This window comes from Dermacentor variabilis, chromosome 4 (genome assembly GCF_050947875.1).
Source record: "Dermacentor variabilis isolate Ectoservices chromosome 4, ASM5094787v1, whole genome shotgun sequence".
Classification (NCBI taxonomy): Eukaryota; Metazoa; Arthropoda; class Arachnida; order Ixodida; family Ixodidae; genus Dermacentor; species Dermacentor variabilis.
In genome coordinates, this window is record NC_134571.1 from 97,671,809 (window position 1) to 97,699,305 (window position 27,497).

Sequence of the window (27,497 nt, forward strand, 5' to 3'; positions counted from 1 at the left end):
CCTTGTTCCACCGCTACACCCGGCGCCAAATCTTTTACTTGCACGTTTTCCTTTACGCTTTTTAAAAAATCTTAAAGCGAGAGATCTGCCGGGGTGGGGTGTCTTTGCTGCGTGTAGACACATTTCCATCTACTCATTAAAATATATTTCTCCTTCTCAACAATCAATAAAGAGGAACTGAACAAGGGATGAAAGGGTCCAAATGGCTTTGCCACCTTTGAAGTCTTTGGCTTTGACACGTGTGCGGGGTCCTGGTAAAAATAAAAATAAAAGCAAAAGAAATAAAACACGGTTTAGTTCTTTATATTCTCCTCATTTTATTTCTGTTCTTAAGGTTGGCTTGTTATTGCACTGAACTTCCAAGGAGACATATTAGTCTCCGTCGTATCTCGAGTACATTAATAGACATGGTTTGTCCTCGTAATCACCGCAAGTGCTTCGAGAGCTCAATTTGCCACTGATTACGGCGGGCTTGCTATTTATTAAAGAAAGGTATAGGATACCAAATGTCTCGCATCACAGCTGCAGCGAAATATCTTCCTAAAGGAGCTACTCATTAATTACTTGCTTATAATGTATTCCAATACGGAATAGTGCCGAAATATAATAAGTGCGGCTGCGACGACACGGTGCGAAAAGGATATCTCGGCGTAAGGTGAAAGGGTAATGAAAGAAGCGCTACAGGAAGCCGATCGGTAGTCCTCGCCGTAATTCGTTAAACTGCGGCTTTCCTTAATTAAACGTCGAGCGAAGGCCCGGGTGCGTGAGAATTCTCTATCATTTGATATTCGCACGGTCACCACCCCGCAGGACTGAATAAATATGTACGCAGGGCAAAGATTCGATGTCCTCGCGGCTTCCTAGCGATAAAGGCTTCAGATCCAGAGATAATTAAATTTCGGGGGAGACACCCGTAAAGAGGCTTTTTATTCCTTAGCCATCTGGCCCCTGCACTCGCCTATATTATATTCGCTCGGTCGGGGGTGACTGTGGGAATTGGTGCGCCTATATAACTCTATATGTATGCTGTGAGCAATATTTCAGGGATATCTCGTACGGTTTAAACTTCACGACAATTGAGCAGTCCTTCGTCCATTTAGCCCCGTGAACATGGAAGTCCCTACGAGTAGTGATATTACCCATGGCTGTAAATATCGATTGATGTGCGAAGTTATAAAAACATTACCTGCGACTGTATCTTTGTCGAAGTAATCACTGCAGCTGCCACCAGCGGAGCGTCCGTCATGAAGACGGAGCGTCGGCCATGCAACTCCGCTTATTTCATTTTTTTCCCATTATCCTTGAGTTTGCGTGCAGACGCATATAAGATGTCTGCCGGCGCTGTTACGGAAACACTACAGTGCTTTCGTGCCGGTGCAGGTCATCAGGAAACTTGTTCAAAATGTAACCTCTTGATTGAAAACTCCATATACCGGTCGTCACGTGACTCCATCTATAGCACTTCGGTTTTGGAATATGTATAACTTATGACACAATTTCACTCCGCTGAAAACGCCCTAATGCACGATCATGCGCATATTTCGTGTTAAACCACCGTCGCGGATTAGTGATGCGCCCCATCAGTCATGCTGGGGCGCCTTGCAATAGCGGGACCAAATGCAAAACTTTTCATACGTATCTCAGGCCGAGCCTGACCCGTTCGTCGGCGCCTATGCGACTTACAGCGTGCATCGACCACAGTGTTATCGCAACCGGTACGCGCACCGTGACGTATCGTTATTATCGGTAAGAAATTTCAGCGCGGAATGCAGCGCGGTGATCGGAATAGAACGGATACGTCTATATGCGTGGTGTACGCCATGACCAACATTCGTATAGAAGATACGCTACGTATATGCGGCTGACGCCGAACCGGCCTTTCTCTGCAAAGAGACCGAAGAGTTGAGGGCCACACACACCTGGTACGCAGGGAATGCCACCAGGTACCTTCTCGTCCTTGCAAGGGGGATACTTTGGCCTTTCGGTCACAAAACACCGGGGAAGGAAGCCAGAGTTCGTCCTCAGTTGCTCGAAGAGGTCCCGAAGGTCGGGTTTTCCCCCTGCGAGTGGCAGAAGAAGAAACAGCAACTGCGATATGAGAATGCAGGTTCACGCAGTGGCCATCTACACACCGTTCTGAAGCAGAACAACTTTCTTTAACTGTCATTGGAGTTGAGTAACACTTTACAACATATATATATATATATATATATTCTCCATTAAGAAAAGACACAAGATTCAGTAGAGATACCAGCAGTCATAGAGGCATTACGTAATCAAGGAGTAAAGACCGTTTACCTTGGAAAATGTCTACAGAGATTCCACAGCCACCTTAATTCTACACAAGAAAAGTAGGAAGATACCTATAAAGAAAAGGGTCAGACAAGGAGACAAAGTCTCTCCAATGCTATTCACTGTGTGCTTGGAAGGAGTATTCAAGCTATTAAACTGGGAAGGCTTAGGAGTAAGGATCGACGGCGAATATCTCAGCAACCTTCGATTTGCAGATGACATTGTTCTATTCAGCAACACTGCAGAGGAGTTGCAACAAATGATAGAGGACCTTAACAGAGAGAGCATAAGAGTGGGGTTGAAGAATAATATGCAGAATACAAAGATAATGATAAATAACTGGGCAAAGAAGTAAGAGTTCAAGTTCGCTAGTCAGCCTCTAGAGTCGGTGAAGGAGTACGTTTACCTAGGTCAATTAATCACAGGAAATCCTGATCATGAGAAGGAAATTCACAGAAGAATAAAAATGTGTTGGATCGAATGCGGCAGACATTGTCAGCTCCTGTCTGGAAGCTTGCCATTATCATTGAAAAGGAAGGTGTACAATAAGTGAATTTTACCGGTGCTGACATCTGGGGAAGAGACTTGGAGATTCACAAAGAAGCTTGAGAAAAAGTTAAGGACCGCGCAAAGAGCGATGGAACGAAGAATGCTAGGCATAGCGTTAAGAGACAGAAAGAGAGCGGTTTGGATCAGAGAGCAAACAGGTATAGCCGATATTCTAATTGACATTAAGAGAAAGAAATGGAGCTGGGCAGGTGATGTAATGCGCAGATTAGACAACCGTTGGACCATTAGGGTTACAGAATGAATACCAAGAGAAGGGAAACGCAGTCGAGGACGGCAGAGACTAGGTGGAGTGATGAAATTAGGAAATTCGCGGGCGCTTGTTGGAATCGGTTGGCGCAAGACAGGGCTAATTGGAGACCGCAGGGAGAGGCCTTCGTCCTGCAGTGCACATAAAATACGCTGATGATGATGATTAGTGCATTGGCTTGGATCTATAGTCAATGCAGTATGTCACGACAGATGCGCATTCGCGTCGTGTTAGTGTCACACAACAGTGGAAAGCAAGTTGAATTAGACACATGCGACTAAGCGTTAGGCGCCTACGGGGATATTGCCGACGTGGCGCAATAGCCTAGCAGAGACGGATGGAACTAAAGTGTAAGGGGAAGTGAATCGTCAGGGTGATGCGTGCGAGAAAGAAACACGAGCGAGCAAGAGAGCGAGCGAGCGAGCGAGCGAGAGAGAGAGAGAGAGAGAGAGAGAGAGAGAGAGAGAGAGAGAGAGAGATGGCAAAGTGTCAGCCTCATTCTCGTAACACCCGAGTCTTTATGGGCCTGTTGACAAGCGCTGAGGGTCTATGGGAACGTCCGACAGAGCCGTAAGAACGAGCGAAACGAGCGACGTCTACTTGTCGGTACAGGAAATATTACTAAGCAGGAGAGACAACGGAGCGGCAGAAGCAAGCTGGCGTGGTGGGAGGGGTTGGGGGGGTGTCTGAACAAGGAGTTCAGATACATATCCTAAAGCGACGAAACGCAGCGGTGGATACAAGGCTACAGAATAAACCGAGAGGGGCGCCGAGCACGGTGCAAGACAGGCGAACACCACGTGTGCCCCCTATCGCTATCGCTCAGTAGAGCAAAAGATGCCTCGTCCTGCCGCTCCATTGTTTTGTTATCTGGCGCGCTAAACGGCGCGCTAAAGCTTGGCGAGCGAACGCGTCGAAGGGAAACACGAAACGGCCGCTGGCGATGACGCGATAACGGCGCGAAAGAAAGAAAATAAAAAGAAGAGAGAAGGAAAAGGGGGACAGGAGAGGGAAATATAGGGAGAGTGGGACCGAGGAATCGCTGCTTTTCCAGTGTCGGGTGCTAAACTTCCGCATACTGCGCCACGGTTCTGAGGGAGGGGGTCGAGTGTTGTGCGGGGAAGCGGACGCGGCGCCGGCGCGATCACTGGGCGCGCTGCTGCGATGCGTTGTTCTCCGGGCCCAGCGCAGGAGAGCGCGCGCGCGCCCCATTAAACGTCTATTTGCTGACAAATGACGCGCGTGGCTTGTAGCGCTGGACTGCCAGTCTCCTCTACATACACCCTCCCCCAATGCTCACGCTTCGCGCACTGCCTTACGCCCCCGTTCAGCCTGCCACCCGTTTGTCTCCCTCGCCCATGTTCAGTGCCTGTTCCCTTTCTTTCCCTCTTTTTACTACTACTACAACCCTTATATCTTCACACCTCGCAGCCCCCCTTTCGGTCCTACAGCAAACACACACTCTCTCTCTCTCTCTGTCGTTTGTGTCAGCCATGACAGTAGGGGAGAAGGAACAGACGCGCACGCGCGTTCGCGCACAATGTGGGCGGTTCCCACAGCGATCCGGTGTCGCGCCCGCTCCGAGTGCCTCGCTTGGGTGCCGAAGAGTGACGGGTACGATGTACAAAAAGAGAAGTAGAGAAATAAGCGTTCGATAAAATAGAGCGATAATAGGAGAAAGCGGGAGGCGAGAGAGAGAGAGTAACGGGAGAGAACCGACCCGTGGCTTGGAGATCACAAAACGCGGCACCGAATCTTCTCTCGCCTTGTCCATCTGGCCCTTCACTCTCCCCTCTCTCTCTCCCTCTCACTCACTCCCTCACTCACTCACTCTGACTGTTTTTCAGTTACCGATTCTGGGTCGTCGATGGTTGCGAACGCGTGTTCTCACCGCGCTTTTATAAGCAAGCGAATGTGCTCCATGGGAAAAGCACGAAGACCTGCCGGGGACGAAGGGACGGGGATGGTTAGCCGCGGCGTTTTTATGGCGGCCGCGTGCCACTGCAGCCAATGTAGCGACGATGGGCATTCGTGGCACGCGACCCGGATTTCCCAGAGTGATAAAAAAGGCGGTCGCTGTGGTTTAAAGGTCCCAGTTGGGGTCTATCGTGTCGACGTCTCTGCGGAGAGCGTAAAAGATGGACTCGAAGATAGGCGAGACCCTAAAAGAACAACTCAACGATGAAACACTCGCTAGAAATGCGTGGGAACAAAATCCCTTTTTTTTTTCTTTTTCCCTTTTGCTTACAGAAGGCGAGAGTAGAGAGGCGTAAACTGCTCGTAAATTGCACGCATTTCATAGCTGATTTGCGTCGTTACAGGCAATGATGCGTTTTAATGACTGTTGGTTCGACGAAAGGCGCATATGAACTGGAAGCATCGGCAGTTATCACTCGTCGAAGCAGTAAGGAATTTTGTTCGTGTTGTTTTCCTGGCAATACTTGTTTCAAGCATGAACTAAAGGGAAATAAATAGATAAATGCTGCCACAGGAAAGAATGTTCACAACTCACACGAAAGTCTTTTACTCTGCGCCTTCGCACGTGAGAGGTAAGAAGCCGGGGTTTGGGGTAATTTTAATTGGCGCTAGGTTCCTAATAAAAGATATTTCGATCTCAGGAAAAAAAATACAACAACTGCAGTGTCGTTGCTTTATTGCGCTATGGAGTGTACATACAAAGCTTATAGTTCAAACTGCCGAAAAGCTTTCCTCTGATGCCTTCGACAACTCACACACCTCCGGCTGCCTTCGACTGGAGCTTGGACAAGTTTCGGTTTGCCTCCACCATGCCCATCATTCTCAATTTTAATTTCAAAAGCATTTCCTTTCGCACCCGCAATACTTATTACCTTGCGATAGATCTGTAAGAGATGATGCTAGCTGGCTGTTAATGAAACAGACATCATTGCGGCACTTAAGAACAATGCAGAGGTGATTAAAAAAAAGAACAGGTACAGAACGCCCTCTCTGCATCGTCTTCCGGTGGACACTGACGCATTCTCACGGCAACGTTGCTTTCTTAGAGGTGTCAACGGCGACCCGACTCCCGTATGTGTTTTTCAGAAAAGTGTTGCATGCCGGTTCAGATCGGGCTCTTTTCGTACGCTAATCTGTACTTGAAGCTGCTAGCCTCGCGTGGAATTTCACCTCTCCTACCTTGGCTCCCCCTTTAATTATTTCAGTTATAGGCAGAAGTTGCGTGGTTTTCCCCCAACTTGAGTGTGTTTACTCAAAGTGTACGTCATCTGCAGTGCGTGACAATTCGTGTCCCCGCTACCATGCAAGCGTACGGTGCAGTCATCACGTGCTCTTAATATGCAGTGTGCGGGCCAAACAGAGTGTATGGAGGCGTATGATATCATCGCTTCGGAGCATGCAAATATCACATGATAGGCCGCAATCAAAACGGGAGCAATTTCGACCCCACATAACGGCGCTTTCGTTTATTGTTTGTTTATAGAAATTGAGAAGATACGTGTAGCTCTGGTGTTGGAATGCACCCGAAGGTTTGTAATCTTGCGCAACCATGCTGCAAAAAAAAATGGAGTTTCTTGACGCAATTCTGCTCACCGGTGCGCGTAACCCGAAACGCAAACTTGACCCTGTTTCTTAAATTCGGCGGCTTTAATTGCGTGCCAAAACTACGACATAATTATGAGGCGCGCCGCAGTGGGGGACTCTGGATCAATTTTGAGGATTTGGGGTTCTTTAACGCGCATCCAATGCACGGAACACTGCTGCTCTCGCATTTCGCCCCCACCTAAATGCGGCCGCCGTGCCCGGGATTTGATCCCGCGCCCTCTGGATATAGCAGCGCAACGCCAAATCCGCGACGCCAGCCCGGCGGTTAACTTGCCCTTTAAGAAACCCTTCAGAATTCTAAGCTGCGAAATCGTTCCGCTGCTTACGTGAGGAACGTGTGGGCAGTTGCGCGCAATCACAATATGCATCGCGATCGAGGGGAGAATTTCACACTCGAGTGTGGGCCGCGAAGTATTCCTGCTATTTCGCAGTTTAGCATTACGTAAGTATACTGAGACCGTGTGTACACACTCATGGGCGGACGTAACGCACTCACACCGGGCGCGAATAGTGAGAAAAACCTGGGACCAATAGTTTCAAGTTAAGTAACAAGAGCGTGAACAGAAACGCGGACCTGACTAAAAGAAGCAACGAGACATGCAGTTCTCCCTTTGCTTCTTTCGTTCTCGACCATCTCTCTGTTAGCGCTGTGTTACTTGAGATGAAGCTACACCGACTCGTTATGCTGCCGGCCACAACCCACCGAACAGCGCTGATAGTTTCCACCGGCTTGTTGAAGGCATGATAAACTTGAAGGGCAACTCCGCGGCGATATTGTAACCGCGCATGCGTCAAGTATGTGATTGTTCGTTATTTCTTTTCGCCTACTTTCACACCTAATATAGTTCAACTGCCCCAATTACGCAGCTTGATTTGAGAGCCACAAAACACACCGCACAAGAAACAGAAATAGACCGGCAAGTTGCTTCTTATGACGTCAGAGGTGGCGTCAGAAAAGGTATACGCACAGAAAGCGGCGCTAGTAGCCCCCATATTTTTAAGATAACATATTAATTTATCGAAATTAGAAAGGCTCTTGGGTGGCGGGGAACTTTCTGGCAAAAAAATATCAAGAAGATCGCAAAAAGAAGGTTAGTTGCTGTCAGAGCCTTTACACTAGCTGATAAGTTGCACACAATCACTCCTGGAAGAACGCTACCAAACTTTGCGTGTACAGACAAGTAAACAGTGATTTAGCACCAAGACTGCTGCTCCCGAGAAGGCGTCAAGAACTGTAGTATAGTATTGTGTTTGAAGGAGCACCTATCGGAATCGCGTACGCCAATATTTACCGTTATTGGCGGAGAAACTGCACAACTCTCCGTCACGTCGTTTGGTGCCCACGGACAAAGCATCCAGCGAAAAGTACGATACAACTTTCGTTGAAGTTGCCTTACCGTATTGCTTGAGCCGCCAGTAGCATTCGCTTAACGGGCGGTACTAAAATTTTCCGGACAGCTTAAGCGAGGGTCCCCCCAGTCTATATAAAAAAAAAGTTGATAAACTGCTGGCATGTGGATGCCGAAGTCGCCATGACGCAAGCGTGCACGTGTAGCTCGAAGCGCATACATTATCGCCCCTCCCTGCAGGTGTGGCGATCGGTCACACACGCATGAATATTCGCGAACCAGCACTACACATTCTGTCCGCCTCGTTGCGTATGTGGGATAGCGTAACACGGCACGTCGTCTTGAGGCGTTGCGCTGGCGCCGGAAAAATAAGGCGAAACAAATACTGCGCCTGCAGGCGCATCTACTTGAGGGTATTTTAATAGTGTGTTGATTGAAATCTGATGTCCCACTTATGCAGCAAAACAACTTGAAGTTATTAATCACATTCCCGCCAATAGTAGCGAACTGGAGCGAACTGCAGCGAATAGTAGCAAACAGTAGCGAACTGAGCGAGTTGGTATAGATTCGCTTTGGAAAAGCTGCTTAGAGGTTCTTCAGCTGTACGGATGACTCCAGCCGCCTGATGGTCGACAAGAATGTCGTTGCCAGATGCATTGGCCACCGAGCAACGACGCCATGGCAAGGCTGTTCAAGGACTGCCCCTGTGTGCAAGGATCAGGAGGTGAGTGTACCGAGCTTATCTATATATGATGTGTACAGGTGGTGGTGCAAAACTAGAAACGATTTAACGGACTTGCTTTCAAATGCCATTCGACCCCGTAAGCCGACATTGAAGAAGCCGCCATACGTGCCATGCTGAGAGCGTTCCTATGATCGATGAAAAAATTTGGAGCCCGCTTAAGCTTCGCCTTTAAGAGTGGAGCGCGATAGCATTCATAGATACCCGAGTGCGTCTCACGCTTCCTGGCAACTGCAGCTTATGTAACCGTAATGTTTACCGCGAAACGCTGAAGGCTTGTGCTACGCACGAAGGCGAGCTTTCTGGTTGAAGCGCGGCCTCTTGCGTGAGCCGCGATGAGGCGGAGATGAGCGCCAGCTGGAGGTGTTGCAAGAAACCGGGCGTGCCACGTTATGGCCTTTGAGATTTGCGCGCGCAAATCTGGGAGGCCATGGCCGCTCCATGATAGGTAGAAATGCTGGAAAAGGGGTTTGCGGTTTTCTTTTTTTTGTTTTCGTTTAACATAATTACGTTTTCTTGTATATTCAAATTACAGTCCGACGCTGTCATGTCTGTTAGTTGTGTGTAAGTCGCACTTTACGATTTTTGTGCGTATATTACCTTGATAAATTCAATCAGTTAAGTAATTTCCTTGCGCCACGTGCGGGGCCGGCGTTGTTGGGTATGCGTGGTTCGAAATTATCTTCGCCGAAGCGACGTCCAGTGATGGACGCAGGATGCGGGGAGCCGACGCCGAATTTTCTGCGAAACGGGGCCCTTAACGCTATCGCGTTAATAACTGGGAATAAGGGAATTGCAAGACGTTGGTGTATGTGCTCTTGTAAACACACACAAAACGTAGTTTTTGTGTATTGCTGCTGCTAAACGTGTCTCCGTGCCACTTTTAAACACCATTTAAATGCAACAAGATCATAAACTACAGGCTACTAAAGACACTTATACAAAAACAGACGCTTTCAGACACAGAACATGAGGCCCTGCATTTCTCCTAAACATTGACAGCAAGTCTAGCTTTCAGTATAGCTGCATGGTGGGCTGTAGTGGATTTAGAGAGAAAGCTCAGTAGTTGCTCATTCTCAATTGAAGGTCAGGCCGGAGTTATCAAGGTTATACTAGAGTGCTGGTCACACACATTAGTGCACGCTGCACGTCTGAATTCCTGGCTGCCTTCCGGATTTCAAGGATGTTGAAGTCATTTCACTTACGCGAGGCTAGCCAAACTTCTATAGCCGATAGTACCTTGAAATAATTTTACTTACAAAGAGGGAGACAAACAGATGGCCATAATCAGACCTATATATGAGTTGCTTAATCGCAGCAGTAAGTTAAAGTGTTCGCTGCTAAATATGGACGCAAACGCCGAGAACAATGACGCTGATTAGAGATAGGTACTGGCGTGAAATGTAATCGTTCAAGAAGTTTGCGCACCCCTTGCTTATGCGAACATTCATAGCTGAGATGATGAAGCCACATACCGCAGCCTCCGTTTGACACGTTGTTTGACAGGATAGCGGAACGCCAGCTACGTACGTAGTACACGAGACGATGATCGAAGCCAAAAGACTACCTGCGGCCAAGCTGAACTGGCGGAAAAGCGAGCGAAGGTAAAGATTGATTGCAAATTACGCCCTTGCAGAATTCGCACGGACTGCGACAAGTCCTCCTTGATAAGCCGCTTTAGTCGCGATGTGTGGCTTCAGATTTGCGATTGATTACACGAAAACTGGCTCTTGGCGAAGCAACCCGTTTGACGGGCGCGCGGGCCTAGCCTTTAATGAACGACCACTTCATCTCAGCATTGTGCTTGCTGATCAAGGCAGGATAAAGTGAGAAACACAGAAAAGGAAAGCGATATAGTAAACCGCAAGTATAAAAACAAAGAAACAAAAAAACATAGAGAAAAAACAGAACCCATCTGCAGGTGTTTATCATATGCGTTTATTTAGTCGGTGCATAATCAAAGAGTGTCATGGACGAGGGGAGTTCATGCCGCGAGCTTCCGTGAGGGATCGACACGGGGAATGCGGGAGATGGAAATTCAAGACGATGCGCAAGACGAGGACAAGGTAAAAGCGGGGGCCAACGTTTCGACATGTGGATTTGTCTTCTTCAAGGCAACATATGCTCTCCTCGGCACAGTATATAGGTATAGGCATACGGTTCTTCTAAAGGGGAAAGGGGGGACGGGAATTTAACGCTAAAAGGAGTAAAAATTGCAGCAATGAGCTCGCATGTACACACGCACCCGCGCGCGCGCGCGCACTTTTTCTCTCTCTCTTTCGCTCTTTCTAAATCGATAGTAAATAATCCGGCAGCGACATCGGACCATGCAGTCTCACACTGATTGAAAATATTTATTTGAATCACTGTCTCTTCGGCCTGTGTTGGGATACGAACAAGGGTAAGTAATTTTTATTTCTCTTTCTGTCGCAACCAGCAGTGCGAAGTTGGGCGCACACGGGAAGGTGCCCGCAGCAGGGAAGAAACATCAACGCGGCAACGGTGCCTCCCCGGAGTCGTCAGCTGCGAGCGAGAACACGAAGGACTCGCAGTGGCAGACAGATCCTCCACCGCTTCCGAGGGGCGTCGGAGTCGCACACCGGCGGCCCCCCCCCCCCCCCCCCCCTTGCAGCATACGTTGTTTTCGGCTTTTCTCGCCGAGGCACCTGGCCTCTTCTCCGTCCAGCGAGGAAGACTCGCGCCGCGGTGCAGCCAGGGGACGACGTCGTCCGGCGAGCAGGCGGCGCTGGCTCGCGAGCTTGCGATGGATGGCTTGCTCTCGCTCTCTCTCCCCCACCACCGGGGCCCCACAATTAAGACGTCGCGCAACGTAATTAGCATTTAATTGGCTGCCCGACCTCCGCGAGCCGACAGCCCGTGTATGCGAGCGCGTGCGTGCGTTACGCCGTTGCCGCCGCTGCATGTCTGCGCGATTAGTGGGTTCTTCGTGTTTCTCGCGTATTTTTTTTTGGTGAGCGCGCACGCGTGCGTTGCTGCGAGCGTTAAACGTTAGGCTTTGGAGAGCGTGCGGTCGTTGTACGTCTGCATCTCAAGAAGAGGAGGGGGGGGGGAGTATGGCGAGGAGGTGTGTGGAGTGTGTCCGTGCTGTGCACGTATACCTCTGTAAGCCCGCGCTGCCTTTGAACGCGTGCGCATTGCATTCAGCGGCTTTGCTCGGGAATCTTGGCTATGCCATACAGGCGCATGCGTGAAGATGAGAGGCCCGGCGGCCGGTGCTTTGGGCGCATTAGTAGAATTAGTGCTGCGGCTGCAGGGATTCAGCGTGCCGGGACTTCAACCGTGCGGGAGGGGTGCGCTCGGTTGGCGACGGGAACCTTGGACAAGGCGAGCTTTGCGGGCAAGACCAGCGTCCGGAAACATCGCCGCGTCGGCACGCGGGGTAATTTAATAAGGGTGGACTCGTTTGCGGGGGACTTAATCCTAGATGCGCGAAAAAGAAGAATGAAAAGAGAAGGTAAAGACCCAACCGAAGAAACAAAAGAAAGGCGTTGTGTTGAATGCTTCTCGATATGAGAAACGTCTGGATATGAGCGACATGACAACTCCAGGCTGCCTCGTCGCAGAAAGCAAAGGCGGAAAAGAAAGAACCGGGAGAAATAAAAACGCCCCTCGCGGTCTTTTCCTTTTATTTTCTGCTTTGTTCGTACTCTGCACCTGCGAAGGCTCTCGGTGTACTCTCCTGCGTGTAAAGTGTGCAATTTTGTCAGCGACATTACTCGCTACGTGTCCACTTCTCGCGACGCTTCGGGTAACGCGAGGTAAATTAGCACTTCCTTGCAGAGTATACTTGCTGCGCGTCGCAAATAACGACGTGCGTCTTTCTTCTTGTGCGTTACTTTCTGGTACGCTGATTTCTGACGAGAAGTGTTCCTCCCTGTTTCATAGTTAATTCTTCGTAACATGAAGGTAAAACAATGCTTTATCTTATGCTTTCAATTTTTTTTCTTTGTCTTCTTGGTACGTGCATTTTCTGTTCCTTGTTTTCGCATTCAGATGGCTGGCAAACGAGTAGTATATGTCCCATTTTGCAGAAGCGGCGAAGTACTTCCTTTCCTTTTTTCTTTTAGAGCGAAGCTTTCTTTGCCTGATTTGACGTGGCTGCAGCTACTGAGTCAGTCCGTATTTCGGCAAATACATGTATGGATATGTATATACGAAGTGTGTGTGTGCGCCGATTGGTATTACCGGCAACCGGACCTTTTTAGAATGCAGGGCGAGCTGTGCCCATTTGTCATGCGTTGAGAAAGAAAACAAAAAGCCAGAAAAAAGAAGAGAGGATACTACAGAAAATCCAAACATGTAGGTAGGCTCATGGGTCTATCTAAAGCACGTTGACACGGACAACGCATACCCTCTGATTGACTTCTTTTTCTTTCATTAAGCCATTCGTATGTGCCACTAGTTGAGTGCCCACTTTTGGCCAATGCTCCAGAATGGGTACGTGTTACTGCATACCTCAAAAGTTACACAGTCCTTCACGCAGCAACATATCTGCCGTACTTCTATGTAAGTACACTTGCCATAACCACTCTTCCGTCGGCAATCGTCACGCATCGGCTGTGTCCTCGTGATATCGTCGCGTAGCCGTCTCGCGCGGTGCGTCCGCCTGAGTTGGAGTTTGAATGTCGGTATAGTTCGTGGAGCCGTGTGCTGCATAAGCATCAAAATTGCACGAGAATAAAGTTTTGACCTTCGTGGCGGAGTAAACAAAGATACTGCGTGAACCTGCGCGCTGCGTAGGATGACATTCAACAAGATTCTACATGTCAACGTTAGTTGTATGGGATCTAACACGCGACGCTTGCACACCATGTGCATTCGAAACATGTGTGACAGATGTGCATTATTCTTCAACCTTGTCTTTAATACATCGCACTGCGCCTGCACTCTTGTAAGTTGACGCGCGTTCGTTTGTGAGCACAGGCTTTGGCTGTATTATTTTTTTCCACGAAGATTAGATTTAATTGGGGTATCAGCAGGAGGAGGTTGCAAACACTTGCTTCCTCCTGATATTCCATTTCACTTCGAACGTGCTAAGGCGTTATGAGTAACAGCTAAAAGAAAGTACCGATTAGCAAAGGAAAAATAAATGATAAATAAATGGCGACAGTCGCAATGTCACACTTGAGAGCGCGGTCGAAAGAAAAGGAAAAAAAAAGAAACGTTAGACGCACACACACTGTACGATACTGTGATGCTAAGTTGTGCAAAACGAAAATATTCAGCGAAGCAGATAATGCCCTTCTGGATCAGACCGCGGTTCAAGAACGTAGCCCTTAAAGAGTGAAAAGTTCTTCATTGCTGTAAAGTTGATGCACAGCTCTCGAGTCTGCTGGACATGAAGCGGAAGGTTCCTTGAAACTGATCGTGCCCTTTTTTTTTCTGTGCACATATTTCACTCATTTGAAATTCTATTTGGGATCAATGTTGTTTCATGCAGAACATCTGTCGCAAAAAGTATGGCGCGTCCAACTGACCGCGGAATGCTAATAATATTCGACCCAGGTTCCGCATTCCTTATACATCATTGCGCACGGAAGAACGTATATAAAAAAAAAAAGTCGAGCCCGCGGCAAATTTGCATTCAGTCTGAATACTAATAACATGACGTTCAGAGCTCATTAGCCCCCAGCAATAGCCGGCCTGCCAAACTTCGCTCATAACGTCACCAGTCGTTAAGTATATATAGCATGTTATCGCCTGCTATTACGTGCTCGAACGTATTGATATGCGCGGTTAATGGCCTGTGACGATGAACCATCAGAGTCGACGGTTATTGCCGTCGAAATTATGCGACATTGCTGAAACGAATAACGCCAGCGGTGGTACATATAGCGGCAGCAGTTTAGCGCGCACTTATGCACTAAATGCTTACTACATAAAACGGGACACGAATAGGGCCGCGTGCCGATCCAATGATCAGCGTATTTCCAAAATTACGTGGTACCTCTTTTCCACAATTTTTTTCGTCTTCTTTTCATAAGGTCAAATGTACTTAATAACAAAATTAGTAAGGACCATGTTATTTACACGAGAAGAAGTGCTCCGATTAAGCTACATTTCGTGTTCGCTAATGGCACCGACGATAGGAAATAAGCCTAAATAGTGGTCGGTGCTCGAGGTTAATACCTTACGGGTCGTATTTCACAGTAATGGTTCATAATTTCTTGCGGGCTTTCACGTTAAATATAATGTCGTGTAGTATGTCGTTGCATGTGCCAACAACCGCACTTAAGCCTATGTATACCACAGTGACTCGGTTTTCGTACCACACTTGAGGGCATCCTTTGACTTCAGACTCTTGCATCAATAAATTTATAACGCGTACGTTGCAAGTGCTTTTAAACTTTATATTCGCTCTATTGCGATCGATCTTACATGAAATTCAAGATTAGCGAATGTCACCGCAGCTCCAGAGGAATCTAACTGAAGCGTACGCAGGCATTTCGTCAAGAGCCCACCAAAGTGAAGAGAGCTTCGCTCACCCGGAGTTACCCGTTTCAAACCAAGGCCACGACATGAAGTAGTTTGAAACGCGTTTGCATTTTAACAGTCACCTAATGCAAATTGTTTCATTATTTTTTTTATTTTTCATTATTTCCTGTCAATACGCGCAAGACACAACGAACACATACCGTGGCTGTTTATGCCGATGTTGACGGAGTGTCATAGAGTTGCCACGTGCGCTCGAGTATCTATCTCGATGGGAATAGTGATAAGAGTACACAGACGTTTGCAGCTTTGAGAGCATTGTTATGTGCCGTATACTGACAGACGCAGGCGATGAACAAGTAGAACGACAAGAAACAGGGGACACAGGAACAGAGCCTCAACTTCCTTCACTGGGTTGACGACTAAGCTGCCCGAACGAAACGAAAACTATACGCGCTCAGGACGCGGGATACGACGGGAAAGTATAGATCTCCACGTGCGTGCTGTGGCACCCTGTGACTCCAGAAGGCCCTTCAATCGGACGAACCTTAACGCATCCCATTACCACCCGGAAGAGTAGTAACGGAATGGCATAGTGTCGGCTGCTTGTCGTGGTATGCCGGTTACAATGTAAACGTAGCATTACGCATGTGAAGCTGTATTTAAAACAAAATATTGACAGTATTGCACTAAGTTTGAAGCATCGACAACGATAGCAAGGTTTAGCATTGGGGTTGAACTCCTCGGGTGGTGTTTGACATATAAGCGGCTGTGACATGTGGGCGCGACGCATGCTGCGCGCAAGGCAACTCCCGCTCGGCAGAACAAACAGCCCCCTGGAAAGCTAGCAGGCGTCTCAGAACAATGGCGCGATGAGCGCTGCCAGCGGCGTTCGCAGGCGTCACACCAACTCGGTGGTGCACAAGATGAGACCAACATTGAAGAGATTTAAGAGCATCAAATAAAGAATCATGCCACATGCTTGCGTGAAAGTAGGAAATAAACAAAGCCGCATATTCATTTCGTTTAATTTTTAAAGTTCACTGACTACAGATATGCCATGTACAATCCCAGCCACCCCGTTTAAGGTAGCAAATTGGACAAGTGCCTAGTTGGTCTCCACTTTTCTTCCATTCTCTCTTTCTCCGCTTGCCATTTGCCATCGAGCGGTTTTGTTACCGAAGACTCTACCAAAAGAAAAAGAAAATGAAAAAGGAAAAGTGCACATCAGGTACCTGAATTGTGCATATCTTTTTTTTCTTTTGTGTAATGTTTTTTGCTAGCGAGTGCCCTTGTGTCCTTCATTTGATTTAATAAAGAAACAAGGTACCTCCTGTAAGGATACGGATAAGTAAATGTTCATCTTTACGCATGGTAAGTTTTTTGTGATAAGAGACAGACACGACCCAAGCGGAAAGAGCACTCATGCGACACAAATTAGCTCGAGCCCGTACGCTGTTGGCCTGCTTTGACAAGGTATTCTATGTTAAAAGAAAACGAGCATTTCAGACTTACACAGACCTCATACGGTTCAGAGTGGTACTTTGTTCTTATTTTCTCTATCATCTTGTTGCAATAGAGCACTAATGAACGGAGAGGAGTTGGTTGCGCGTGATCAGGGAAGTTAAATTAGTGCGACGTACATTACAATAATTGGCCCGATCGAGAGGGCAATTTCTTCGGCAGCAGTCACTAAACACGGTTAGTGTACGTTACAAGAACCAATAATATTTGTGAATAGATGGCCCTCAGGTTACACCGGAAAAAAAAATTCTTGCGAATAGGCTGACCTCAATAAGCGTACGCATGCTTTCTGCAGATTCCATAAAATCAGTAAGTTTCGCAATCTTCTGCTAAGTTTAGCAGCAATCTTCCCCTGAATGAAGAGTTGATGTGCTGTGAATAAAGAGTTGAGTTGTTGCTGCGACTGAGTCATTTTAGTGATGTTTTGGAGCAAATGCTAAAGAAAGTAATTTATGAGTTATTCTTTCCTTTTTTTTTTCATTTTGCGCTGTGGCGAGCGAGTTCTCAATAAGAAGAGAGGTCTCCACTTTCGAATCTGCCCCTCGACAAAGTGTTCGTTAAAAGAATTTCTACAACTACTCATAATTGTACAACTGCTCACAGCCTTTGCGACACGGGAAGCATAGCAAGAACGACTGCGAGATCAGTCTATTTAGTAAGAGGCACGATGTCTCCATACGCAAAAGCATTAGTTATTGGTTTAATGTGCGCATATCATATGGCGCATTGGGCAGGCATATATAATCATGTTTGCACGCACTTGTACAGTGTATTTTCGCTGGGCGTCATTCTACGTATCATTGTATTTTATACGCAGCAGTTGATCAGTGAGAGTAAGCATTTGCCATGCTTTTCCAACGGTATTATTATTTCCTGGTCCATAAACACAATCTATATAAAAACGACATTCTATTTTATTCGTTTTCTAAGGCCACTGCAAGTCCGCTTGAGCCTAGATAAGACACAAAAATTAAACCGGATTGCTCTCGCACACAATCGGCGTCGCGAACCACGAAAACGTAAAAAAAAATAAAAAAATAAAGCACAGCTTGACTCCCGTTGGAATCCAAACAAATGAAAGACGAAGTGAGCTGTCAAAAGTCGGCACGCCGCTGCTACACAGCGTTCGTCGCCAACTATACAGTCCTATTGCCCGGAGTCCTTCTGTCTGCAACGTGGCGGAGGAAGAAGTTTCTCGAGAACTCTCGACGTCGACGGCGTGTAGCTATAAGTCACCGCTCCGGAGCTGCATGTCGCGGACAAGAAGTTGAGTCAAGCCGGACCGTTGTTCTCAGCCCCACGGAGAGTCAACAGATCCTCTCTCCCCGCGCCTCCCTCCGCCACCATTTCTCCTTCAACGGTAGTCGCCGAGCTTCCAGCAGCCTTCTCATTCCCACAATACACGATTCGATCTTTTTTCTTTCCTTTCTTTCGCGGACATTTCCTTTACGTAGGTTTTCACGTTTCGTTCCTTGATTCCTTTAGCATCGTTTACTTTTAGCACCTACCGAAATTCCCTGCCTCTCTGTGCCTTCGCTCCCCTCTCCTTTCCCTCGAAGCTTCTGGCGGTGACCGGTGTCCCATCTGGCCTTCTCCGCTCCGGTCACTCGGGGAGCTTTGTTTAAGTCCCGATCCAGTCGTTCTTTATCGGTGTCCGGACGTCAATCTTGGTCCCCTGCCATCCACTTGACTATCTCTTCTTTTCCTTCATACCGCTCACGTTCTTTTCACTTTCTCGCCAGTCCAGAGCTTTCTTTTCCTTGTCTACAGTTTGTGCCCCATTGTCCGGCTTGTCGTCAGTCGCGCCGTGTTGTTGCGTGTCCTCCCCCCCCCCCCCCCCACCCATCCTCCTACTTCCTCGCCTTGGAATTCCGGGAGGGTTTTGTTGTTCTTAAAGACCCTGAGGTTAAAGAGGAAGGGCACGCGAGAATCGTAAACCGAGAAAAAGTGCCGAAGCACCTGTTGTCGCGTTCGCCGTCGGCTGTGTTCAGCCTTTGTATGGAGTTCCATGTGTTTTCTTTACACGAACGCACAGTCACCGGTTTCAGAGTTATATAGGAAGAACGAATGTGTGTGTGCTGTCAAACACTTACTGACGGTATGCTTGAAATAACACAACCAACTTTTGTTACGTGCTTGGCGAACATGTCTCGAAGAACACTTCTGTGCAAGAGTCTAACACAAACGCCGCACGATGTTGTCAGAGAATGTGCCGTCTGCTTTCTTAACTGCCACCTATGAGTTAAAAGTAATTTAGAGCATGCGTGACATTACCAACACAGAAAGTGTCAATTACGGGCGCGAATGCAAGGTTTGAATAAGAGCGTTTCGTGGAACCGTTCAACTGACCTGGTAATAATCAGTGCGCGAATAATATCGTCATTAGTTTCTCTTGCTTCATTTGCCAGATGTGAAGATTATACAGATAATTCAAAAGTATTCTTCATAACCAAATCACTAAAATGCAGAACGTGAGAAATATCCTGGCTTAACCAGATCGACGGTTAGGAAGTCGCGAGACCCTTATGCTCGGTGCATTTGGTGGTGTGAAGACTCATATTAGAACGCGCCCTCTATAAGTATCGACGGACAGTACAACGAGTAATATGCTCTAGACTTGTGCATAAGCTTGTCTTGTCAGTGCCGGACGATGTAGAAAGCGACTAACAAAAAAAGAAGGCCCCATATACCTAGTGTACCGCAGTGATATACACCGCATAATATGCGGTAATTCAGACTAATTCCGCCGTGTCAGCCACATCGCTAAGAGAAAGTAAATAAGCACGCATGAAAAACTGAGGAATTCGAGAGCCGAGAACATTACTTTTTATAGAGGTTACAGTACCGTTCAGGGGTAACAACCGCTTAAATAAGAAACGACGCTAAAATATTAGAAATAAAGAAAAATGTAGACAGAAAACAAGCTTGCCAGGACATTTGTGTGTGATAGACTGAATGTGAGATACCGACTATATCTGTTTGCAGAGTCAAATTTATTCAAAAAGCACCTAAATAAAGTAGGTTAAGTTTATAAAAAGCGGCGATGACTACCGATGGATATAAACAGGAGCGCCGAGTAGCCTACCTCGTAATGATTTTTTCGCGTCCAACTATACAGGATGATCACTTTTAGGTCTTACGGAATTTTTAAGAACAGTTCGTTGCCTATAACGTAACTTTAGTACAGAGTTGGATGATTTAGGGAGGTGTACATTACTTGCACGAGAAATCGGAACACATATAAACGAATCAACGAAAATCCACTAAATACATATTTTTAATTAATTACTTTACGGCGCATATTGCAATTTATGAGTTGAAGCCAGTGAGTTTGCAAGGCATATCCACTTGGAATGAGAGAGAGAGAGAGAGAGAGAGAGAGAGAGAGAGAGAGAGAGAGAGAGAGAGAGAGAGAGAGAGAGAGAGAGAGAGAGAGCAAAGAGAGGAAAAAATGGGAGGTCAACCAGACGAGCGTCCGGTTTGCTACCCTACACTGGGGGAAGGGAAACGGGGATGTATTTGGTTCCACACTTTGGTAAGGTATGTCTCGAAACTGCATAGTGCCATCCTTGAAATTTATTTCAAGTGGATACGCCTCGCACTCACTGGCTACAATATGTAAATTGCTATATGTGCCGTAAAGTAATTAATTGAGAAGTTAATTAGCATTTTTTTGTTAATTCGTTGAATATTTGTTTCGAGTTCTCATGCTAATAATGTCCGCCTCTTCGAAGAATCCAGCTCACGGACAAGAATTATGCTACCTGTCACAAGCGATCTTTAAAAATGCCGTAAAATTTAAACATGATCACCCTGTATACGGGTTGCCATTTTTCTTTATACAATACAGATTTTTCATAGAAAAAGCAATAACCGTGAGACACCTGTCCTGTTCGCACACAAGCTCTACGACGAGGCGGAAATACTTTAACACTGTTTAACTTACTCTGGAAATATTAATTAAATAGATTATTAATTAACTTATTTATTGTTAAGTTGCGGGCAGCTTCTTAAATGGAAAGCTTGTACGGCGTCACGATTTATGGCATACCATTCTTCTTTCTTTTAGAGATCCAAGTAAATTGCACGTGATATGAGATGTTCGTGATCGAAACTGAAGGCCAAATGCAGGCAATATCGAGACTGAGCTCTTCCCGCTGCGCGCCAGACGGCAACGCCCCGTAAAGAAGTGTGGGGCGAAGTTTGAATGAACGCATCCTGTGGCTCATCCTGACCAGACACACAGCGGTATATGCTTGCCAGGCAAAGCCTGCCGAATGAGTAGGTGCCGCGACTCGCGCGAAACGTTCGGTTTCCAACTTCGTCGCGCTTGTCGTGACTGGGCTATTCGGTCTGGTGTGATAGCGGGACCGCCTTTTCTGCGCTCCCGCGGCGCTCGGTTTCGTTATGGCCTGGATTTACCGTTGAAATGCGATGATAAATATCACTAATTAGGTGTGATTTCCCGAATGTTTAAAAATTTACGGGGCAACAAGATGGGACTATCTTCCATTTCGCCATTTATAAACAATCGCTTCTAAGGCACTAATAAAAAAATATAATACATTCTTGTTAATTAGCATTTTCAACGTAACTTAAGACACGGTAAAGTGTTTAGTCTTCGCCTCAGAGCTCGTATGAGAAGACGATATGTGTCTCACGGTCATTGCTGCTTATGAAAATATGTATTGCGTAAAAAAAAAAAAAGAATAGCTCTGTATAGAATAAGGTCCTGGTGCGTCCCGCCTATAACAGCGCTCACTTCCACAGCTCGTTTCCTCCTTTCGTCGCGTCTTTGAAATGTGCTCTCTTCGCTTTCTTTCTCTGCTAAATGTTACATACGAATAGAGTAGGAATGAAAAAAAGAAAAGGACCATGCATGCCGGCATCGTGTAACCCGGTGGCGACTGCGTTGAACGCGCTTCACCAAAGTGTGTCAATTCGTTGTCTGCAGCTTGAGAGAAAAAAAAGAAGAAAAACAAAAGGCGCCATAGGGCACATTGTCGCGTCGAGTACTCGCGGTGCTGTGGGCGTTGCAAAAGGTCACAGGCGCTGGGTTGCGCGGCTGCTATAGCACCCAATCTTACCACCACCTACGTGCTGCGCTACGAAGCTTGCCCCGGCAAGACACTGATTTGACGCCCGTTTCAGCCGATTGGACAGTCTTGTCTGTAGGCATAGATAGGTTTAGCTGGGGGACAGGGAAGCACCTGATTCCTGCAGCTCCATTTCACTGTTACATAAGGCGCTATACTGGACGTGAATTAGACGAAATGACGAAAATAAGTAATGATTGTAGAAGAAACAAAAAGGAAAAGAAAGCGAAAACACATATTGGACGACGTAATCCAACAAAGTGCGAAGTTGAACAAGTAAATAGAAAAGGGAAAACTGTCAAGTTCAAACGCATGAACGCTTTCGGCGTTTTCGGGCTCAACCGTATACGTAACGAAAAAAAATTCCACACTGCTCACAGTGCTTCAGTTGCATTGATAGTACCTCGACAAGGCCAATGTCTGTCTTACTCCGTCGTTATAACCGCGACTCAGCGTTGGCGGACATCGCGGCAAGGGCAACGATATGGTCCTACCTTCGTTTCACTATACCTGCCAGCTGCAGCAGTTCCCTTATCGTTGGATGGGGTCCCATACAAGCTCGAACTATGCCCGAAACTACGCAATGTGAAGCGCAAAACGCAAAGTGACATGTCCACTTGACTTGACCATACGTGTAGCTGTTGTAGTCAGGCGGCGTCAAGGACTGCCAGATGAGAAAACAGTGATTTCATCAATACATTCAGCAGCATTAAGAAAGATAGCCTCTACTATATATAACAACAGATAAATTATGACTGTCACTTCTACCAAGCTGACTGCCCTCTCGGAAAAAGGAAAAAAAAAAACGCTGACTATATACCTTTCATGTATCATGTAGTTCCGGGTACTTCTCTGCAAGCGCACCTCTTATAGTGTCGAATTATGTCGGCGCGAGAAAAAGAAGTGTGTTTGGTTCATTTGGCTAATGACAATAAATACAAGATCACATATCTGCGACAACCGCACCCTCTGAAAAAAAATAAATAATCAGGAGCAAAAAAAGAAAAAAAAGAAATAGAAACCGAAGCGTCCTTGCAGACAAAATGCCCTGAGGTATCGAACCGAATATGTGGCTAGTGGCGAGGCTGAGGTGTGCTATGGGCGTGCGAGCTGCTCGGACGCGTGCACCGAACCGGGACGTTGCTCGAGGTCGTGGCGAGGCGTGGGCTCGTATAAATTACCGAGGAAATTAATGACGCCGTTGTCGAGCATTGACGTTTTCATAGATACACCGAGATATTCAGTTCCATGAATGCGTGTTTATATGGTGTAACAAGCACACTGGACACCGCCAGTTGACTGCGTTTCTTTTTCTTTTCTCTCTCTTTATTTGCGCTCCGTGGCGTGCGTGCGTATAAGGGAGCCTCATTTGTGATGCCTGGAACCTAATAATCAACACAATTGATGAGCGGAGAAACTCCATCTGTGTGGCTTACTGCAGAATGCTCCTTGCTACCTGCACTTCTGATTGATTTAATCGATTGGTAGCATTTAAATCTCAACGAAAAACTAGGACTCTATAGAGACACTCCGCAAGGGAGGTTGTGGGCTTATGTTTCACGGCCTGGAGTTTCTTTAACGTATACACCCAGTACTCGCTTCGCGAGCACTGAGCGCAAGTGTATAGTGAGCACTGCATTCTGATCACACTAAAATGCGGCCGTTGGGGCAGGGAACTTAAACGGTGACCTCCACCGGGCATAGCTGCATGACGCCATGTAGACGCTGATACACTCCGGCGGCTCTCAGGGGTTGCATTGAACTTATACGTAACGCATATTATGTTGATAAAAGCGTACGCGTTTCTTTAATAACGCTTGCATGCTTAACACTGGCATGCACTCGTACTTCAAATGCCTCCGAATTACTCCGAGCTCAAAGATGAGCGAGTGGTTTCTCTATCGCCTCAATGCGAGACCTGTGTGGTTCGAAGTTAAGTCCAAGTCAGAGCGGAATCTAGAAATACTGTTGAGGGCTACGATATCCGCAGGCAGTGGCAAACGAAACTTTAAAAGTTGGAAAGCAAGAAAAATAAAAAATAAGAAAAATAAAAATCCAACCAACGATTATCCCGCAGCCATTACCTGTGTAAGGTGTATTCAGCAAGTATGTCAATAAACATACGCTGTTTAATATATACGTTTTGCTTACTAAACTCCATTCGTTGTTAGCCCGATTTGCAGGTTGAAATGGAGTGAAACTCACTGCGTGCTCTTCCAGTTGGAGAGCATTGTACTCCTTCCTTATCACAAGGAGCGCGATGAAAAAATGTACAAGTCGCACATTACAGTTATGCTGCTAAGCATTGGTTTCAAGAGTATGCGTTTGAAAACACACTGACCACTTCTAGCCTTTATCTTCAGACTCTGGAACTTCATAGCACGCTGTCGTATAGATAGGAACTACGAGTGTCACACGCAGCGTGCGGCCTAATGTGTGCGCAATAAGGTATACTGTGACGTGAATCCTATAGGCCAAATAGATCTCGTTATATACAGCTGCAGTTGAATACGCCAGATTGCTGCTTGCACGGATATAAAGGCGTGAATTTCTCTGTATACGTCCGGCTATATGTCCTGCTTCACACTGATGCGCCCTTGTAGTGGGAGCTATACAGCTGAAGATAGCCGCGCGAATGGATGCGTCGTTGTTTCACGTTTCTCTCCACATCACAGCGTCAGCCGCTAACACTTGGCACATCCCCAACCACGGTCCCTAGCGCCGACACAAGTGCCAGAGGAGGAGGCCTCTAAACTTTCATTCATGCAGCTGCTCTGTTTTTGATAGAGTGTTATGTGGTACGATCGAACGCTATTATAACAAACAAGCTTACGGGATCAAAATAGTCGACACGTACAAGGTAATTCGATATACCCAAACTCGCCTGTAAAGAACTGAAAGGATGTTTTGTGATGCATTCGTTGAATATACGGATATATTATACTGATATAGTGGAGAAAAGACGCAAGCAAGAAACCCATTTGATGAAAGCGAAACTGCGCGCGGTGGGCACTGAACTTTCTCTGTGCCTTGCACTGCTTCTCAGAGTCAATATAAGGCAGGCGTTCTCGACATACGCAAGAGCTTCCCTGAATGCCAGCACAGTTTACCGGCACACCACATCCTACGCGAACAATGCTTCTGCTGTAAAAAGAATACATAGCTTTAGATTAGGACGTCCACGCTTTGCGGTTTGGAAACCACTACGTGCACATAGAAAAGAACGAGAAAAGAGCCCAAAAGAGCGCGAAGGGTTTACTAATGTCCCCTGACGCTTTCTCGTCATTCTGTCTTGTTTCGCGCTGCACCACTTATCAGTACGAAAAGCAGACTAGCCCAGTCCACCTCCCTTCTAGCTAAAACTTAGCGGTGGCTTGAGCACCATATTATAAAACTCTCTATAACAACTTCCCCGAACGCACCGTTCGTGGCATGCAAGAGTATTTTTGGCACTGGTATCCAATGCCCAGCGTATCCACTGTCCAGTTCGTTATAATTTCTTTTTCTTCATAAACGATGTTATCGTGGGAAAACTGTAATAAGCTTCTGGTGTGACAGAACAAAAACAAAACAAACCATGAAAAAAGCAGTAAGCGAAAAATAGCGGAGGTATAGAGTATTACGCAACTCATGCGTAGCTTGCTATAAAATATAGAGCGCCTGTATCAGCGACGTGCAAACGTCCAGTCAGAGCGAGCGTTTATTTTACGCCTATTACCGGTCAGTAAGTTCCCTTTATACGATATAGAGAATAATACACTTTGTCCAAGTTCACTGTATTTGGGTTCATCTGCTGCGTGCAGTGATATATACGTACCACGCATTGTGTTTGTATGTAGTCGGCTACTTATAGTGCTACGTATACCGTGTATGAGCGGCCGGAGCCGGACGACGAAGGCAACGATTTACGAAGTTCCAGCAGCCACAGCTGCGCATATATATTGAAATGGTTGTCGTATATTCGAGGCAAGCCAACCCCTCGATCTTATCAACATATAGTTGGCCAACCAAATATAACCAGCCTCGATCCTGTAGGTGGCGTGGCTTCATTTTCTGCAGCTATCAACTAATGAGGATAATATAGACCGCAGTGGTGGATTTTTAAGCCCAAAAACTGCATTTGATTCGCATGAAGCGCCGAGTAACGCATTCTGGCATAATGTTGACTAAGAGTATAATCGCTTAAGCGAGTTGAAGGTTTAGTGAACATTCTCTGCGGTGATCAGGCGGCGGTGTAGGATCAAACCAGTAAACACCCGAACAACACCAGAATTTCCTAACCTCTGAGCCATTGTATAGCATAGTCATCATTTGCAGAAGCCGGGCGGCTCGCCAATAACGACGCAAACGGAGCGGCAATAACCTCACACGAAGCCACAGGGCAGCGCAACCAGTAAATTAAAGGAAAGGAGAAAAGTTCAGAGATTGAAGAGAAGCCCAGTTTACAGAAGAGGCGTGAGGCGATTAGGTTCGGCACATATATGACACGAGAGAACTTACAGCTAAGCCGCGTGGTGACGTACGTATAGTGGCTTTGACGTTGCACTACTATAAGCCCGAGAGCGCGGGATCAAATCCCGGCCACGTCAGCCTGATTTCGATGAGGGAGAATCGCAAAAGCGCCCATGTACTGCGCATTGGTTGCACGTTGAAAGAATCTACAGGTGGCCAAAATGAGTCTGTAGTCTTCCGCTACGCCGTGCCTCATAATCATATGCTGGTTCTGGCACGTAAAACCGCAATATTTGTTTAGCTTATATATGCAGGAGAGCTGACGCGTACCTCGTATTCACAGAGAGCTCTTATACGTTAGAACTGGTCGTAAGAGCTAATTTCTGTCAACAATGATGCTGGACATCTTATTGCGCCGGCGGCAAGCAAATGGAAAAGAGTGTGATAACAAAAAACATTGTAGTGCCCAAGCGTGCATGAAAATACTACTGCTGGTAATAATAATAACGTAACAGTAATCATTATTGACACAGCTGAAGATGAAAAGAAGTAACCGGGCCTGTAGAATCAGATTTAGCATGAGCATGAAAATTGGTAGGCATTAGAGTCGGTGGTAATTTCACAGTACAGGGACCACTAGAAAAAAAAATATGATAAAAAAATAAATTGAAAGCAGTTATAGACGCCCTTGTTTCCTTGCTGGCTTAGACTGAAGAAGATTACTGTGAATACGAAGACGATCATGACAGTGATGTCATGCATAGAAGGCAAACTACGGTATCACCACAAGGAGCACTGACATCACCCTGAACAGTGAGAAAAAGATGAGCGCATCATCAGATTTAGAGAAAATAAGATGCTGGAGAGTCACGTGAGTGGGGATGATTCAGGCCACCGATGTACAAGTTGTTTCTGCGTAGAGATTTGCGAAGGCACTGAGCTGTACATGCAGCGTCAAGCATAATCACGTACTGAGCATATCCCACCCGGATACTTGGACGTATAGAGAGAAAGAGTCAAACTTTTGCGACTAAGATGGAATAACGCTTCAGGACTTGAAAGTGGTCCATGATGTGAGAAGAGTATACCACGCAGATGCTGTGCAGGTTCTGACAGTGGTATTTCTTATACGACGTGCCGAGAGAGTGAGAGAGAGAGAGAAATCATGCATCGAAAGGTAGGGAGGTTAC

The 27,497-nt window shown here is 46.7% G+C and overlaps 1 protein-coding gene across 1 annotated transcript in view; it reads right to left on the bottom strand.

Moving 5' to 3' along the window:
• Nucleotides 1–27,497, bottom strand: part of Dbx (homeobox protein Dbx) — an 85,003-nt gene that overhangs the window by 53,206 nt on the left and 4,300 nt on the right. The window contains exon 2 of the mRNA XM_075689917.1: nt 1,920–2,060. Coding sequence (XP_075546032.1) covers nt 1,920–2,060 — 141 coding nt within the window. The remainder of the gene's footprint in view (nt 1–1,919; nt 2,061–27,497) is intronic.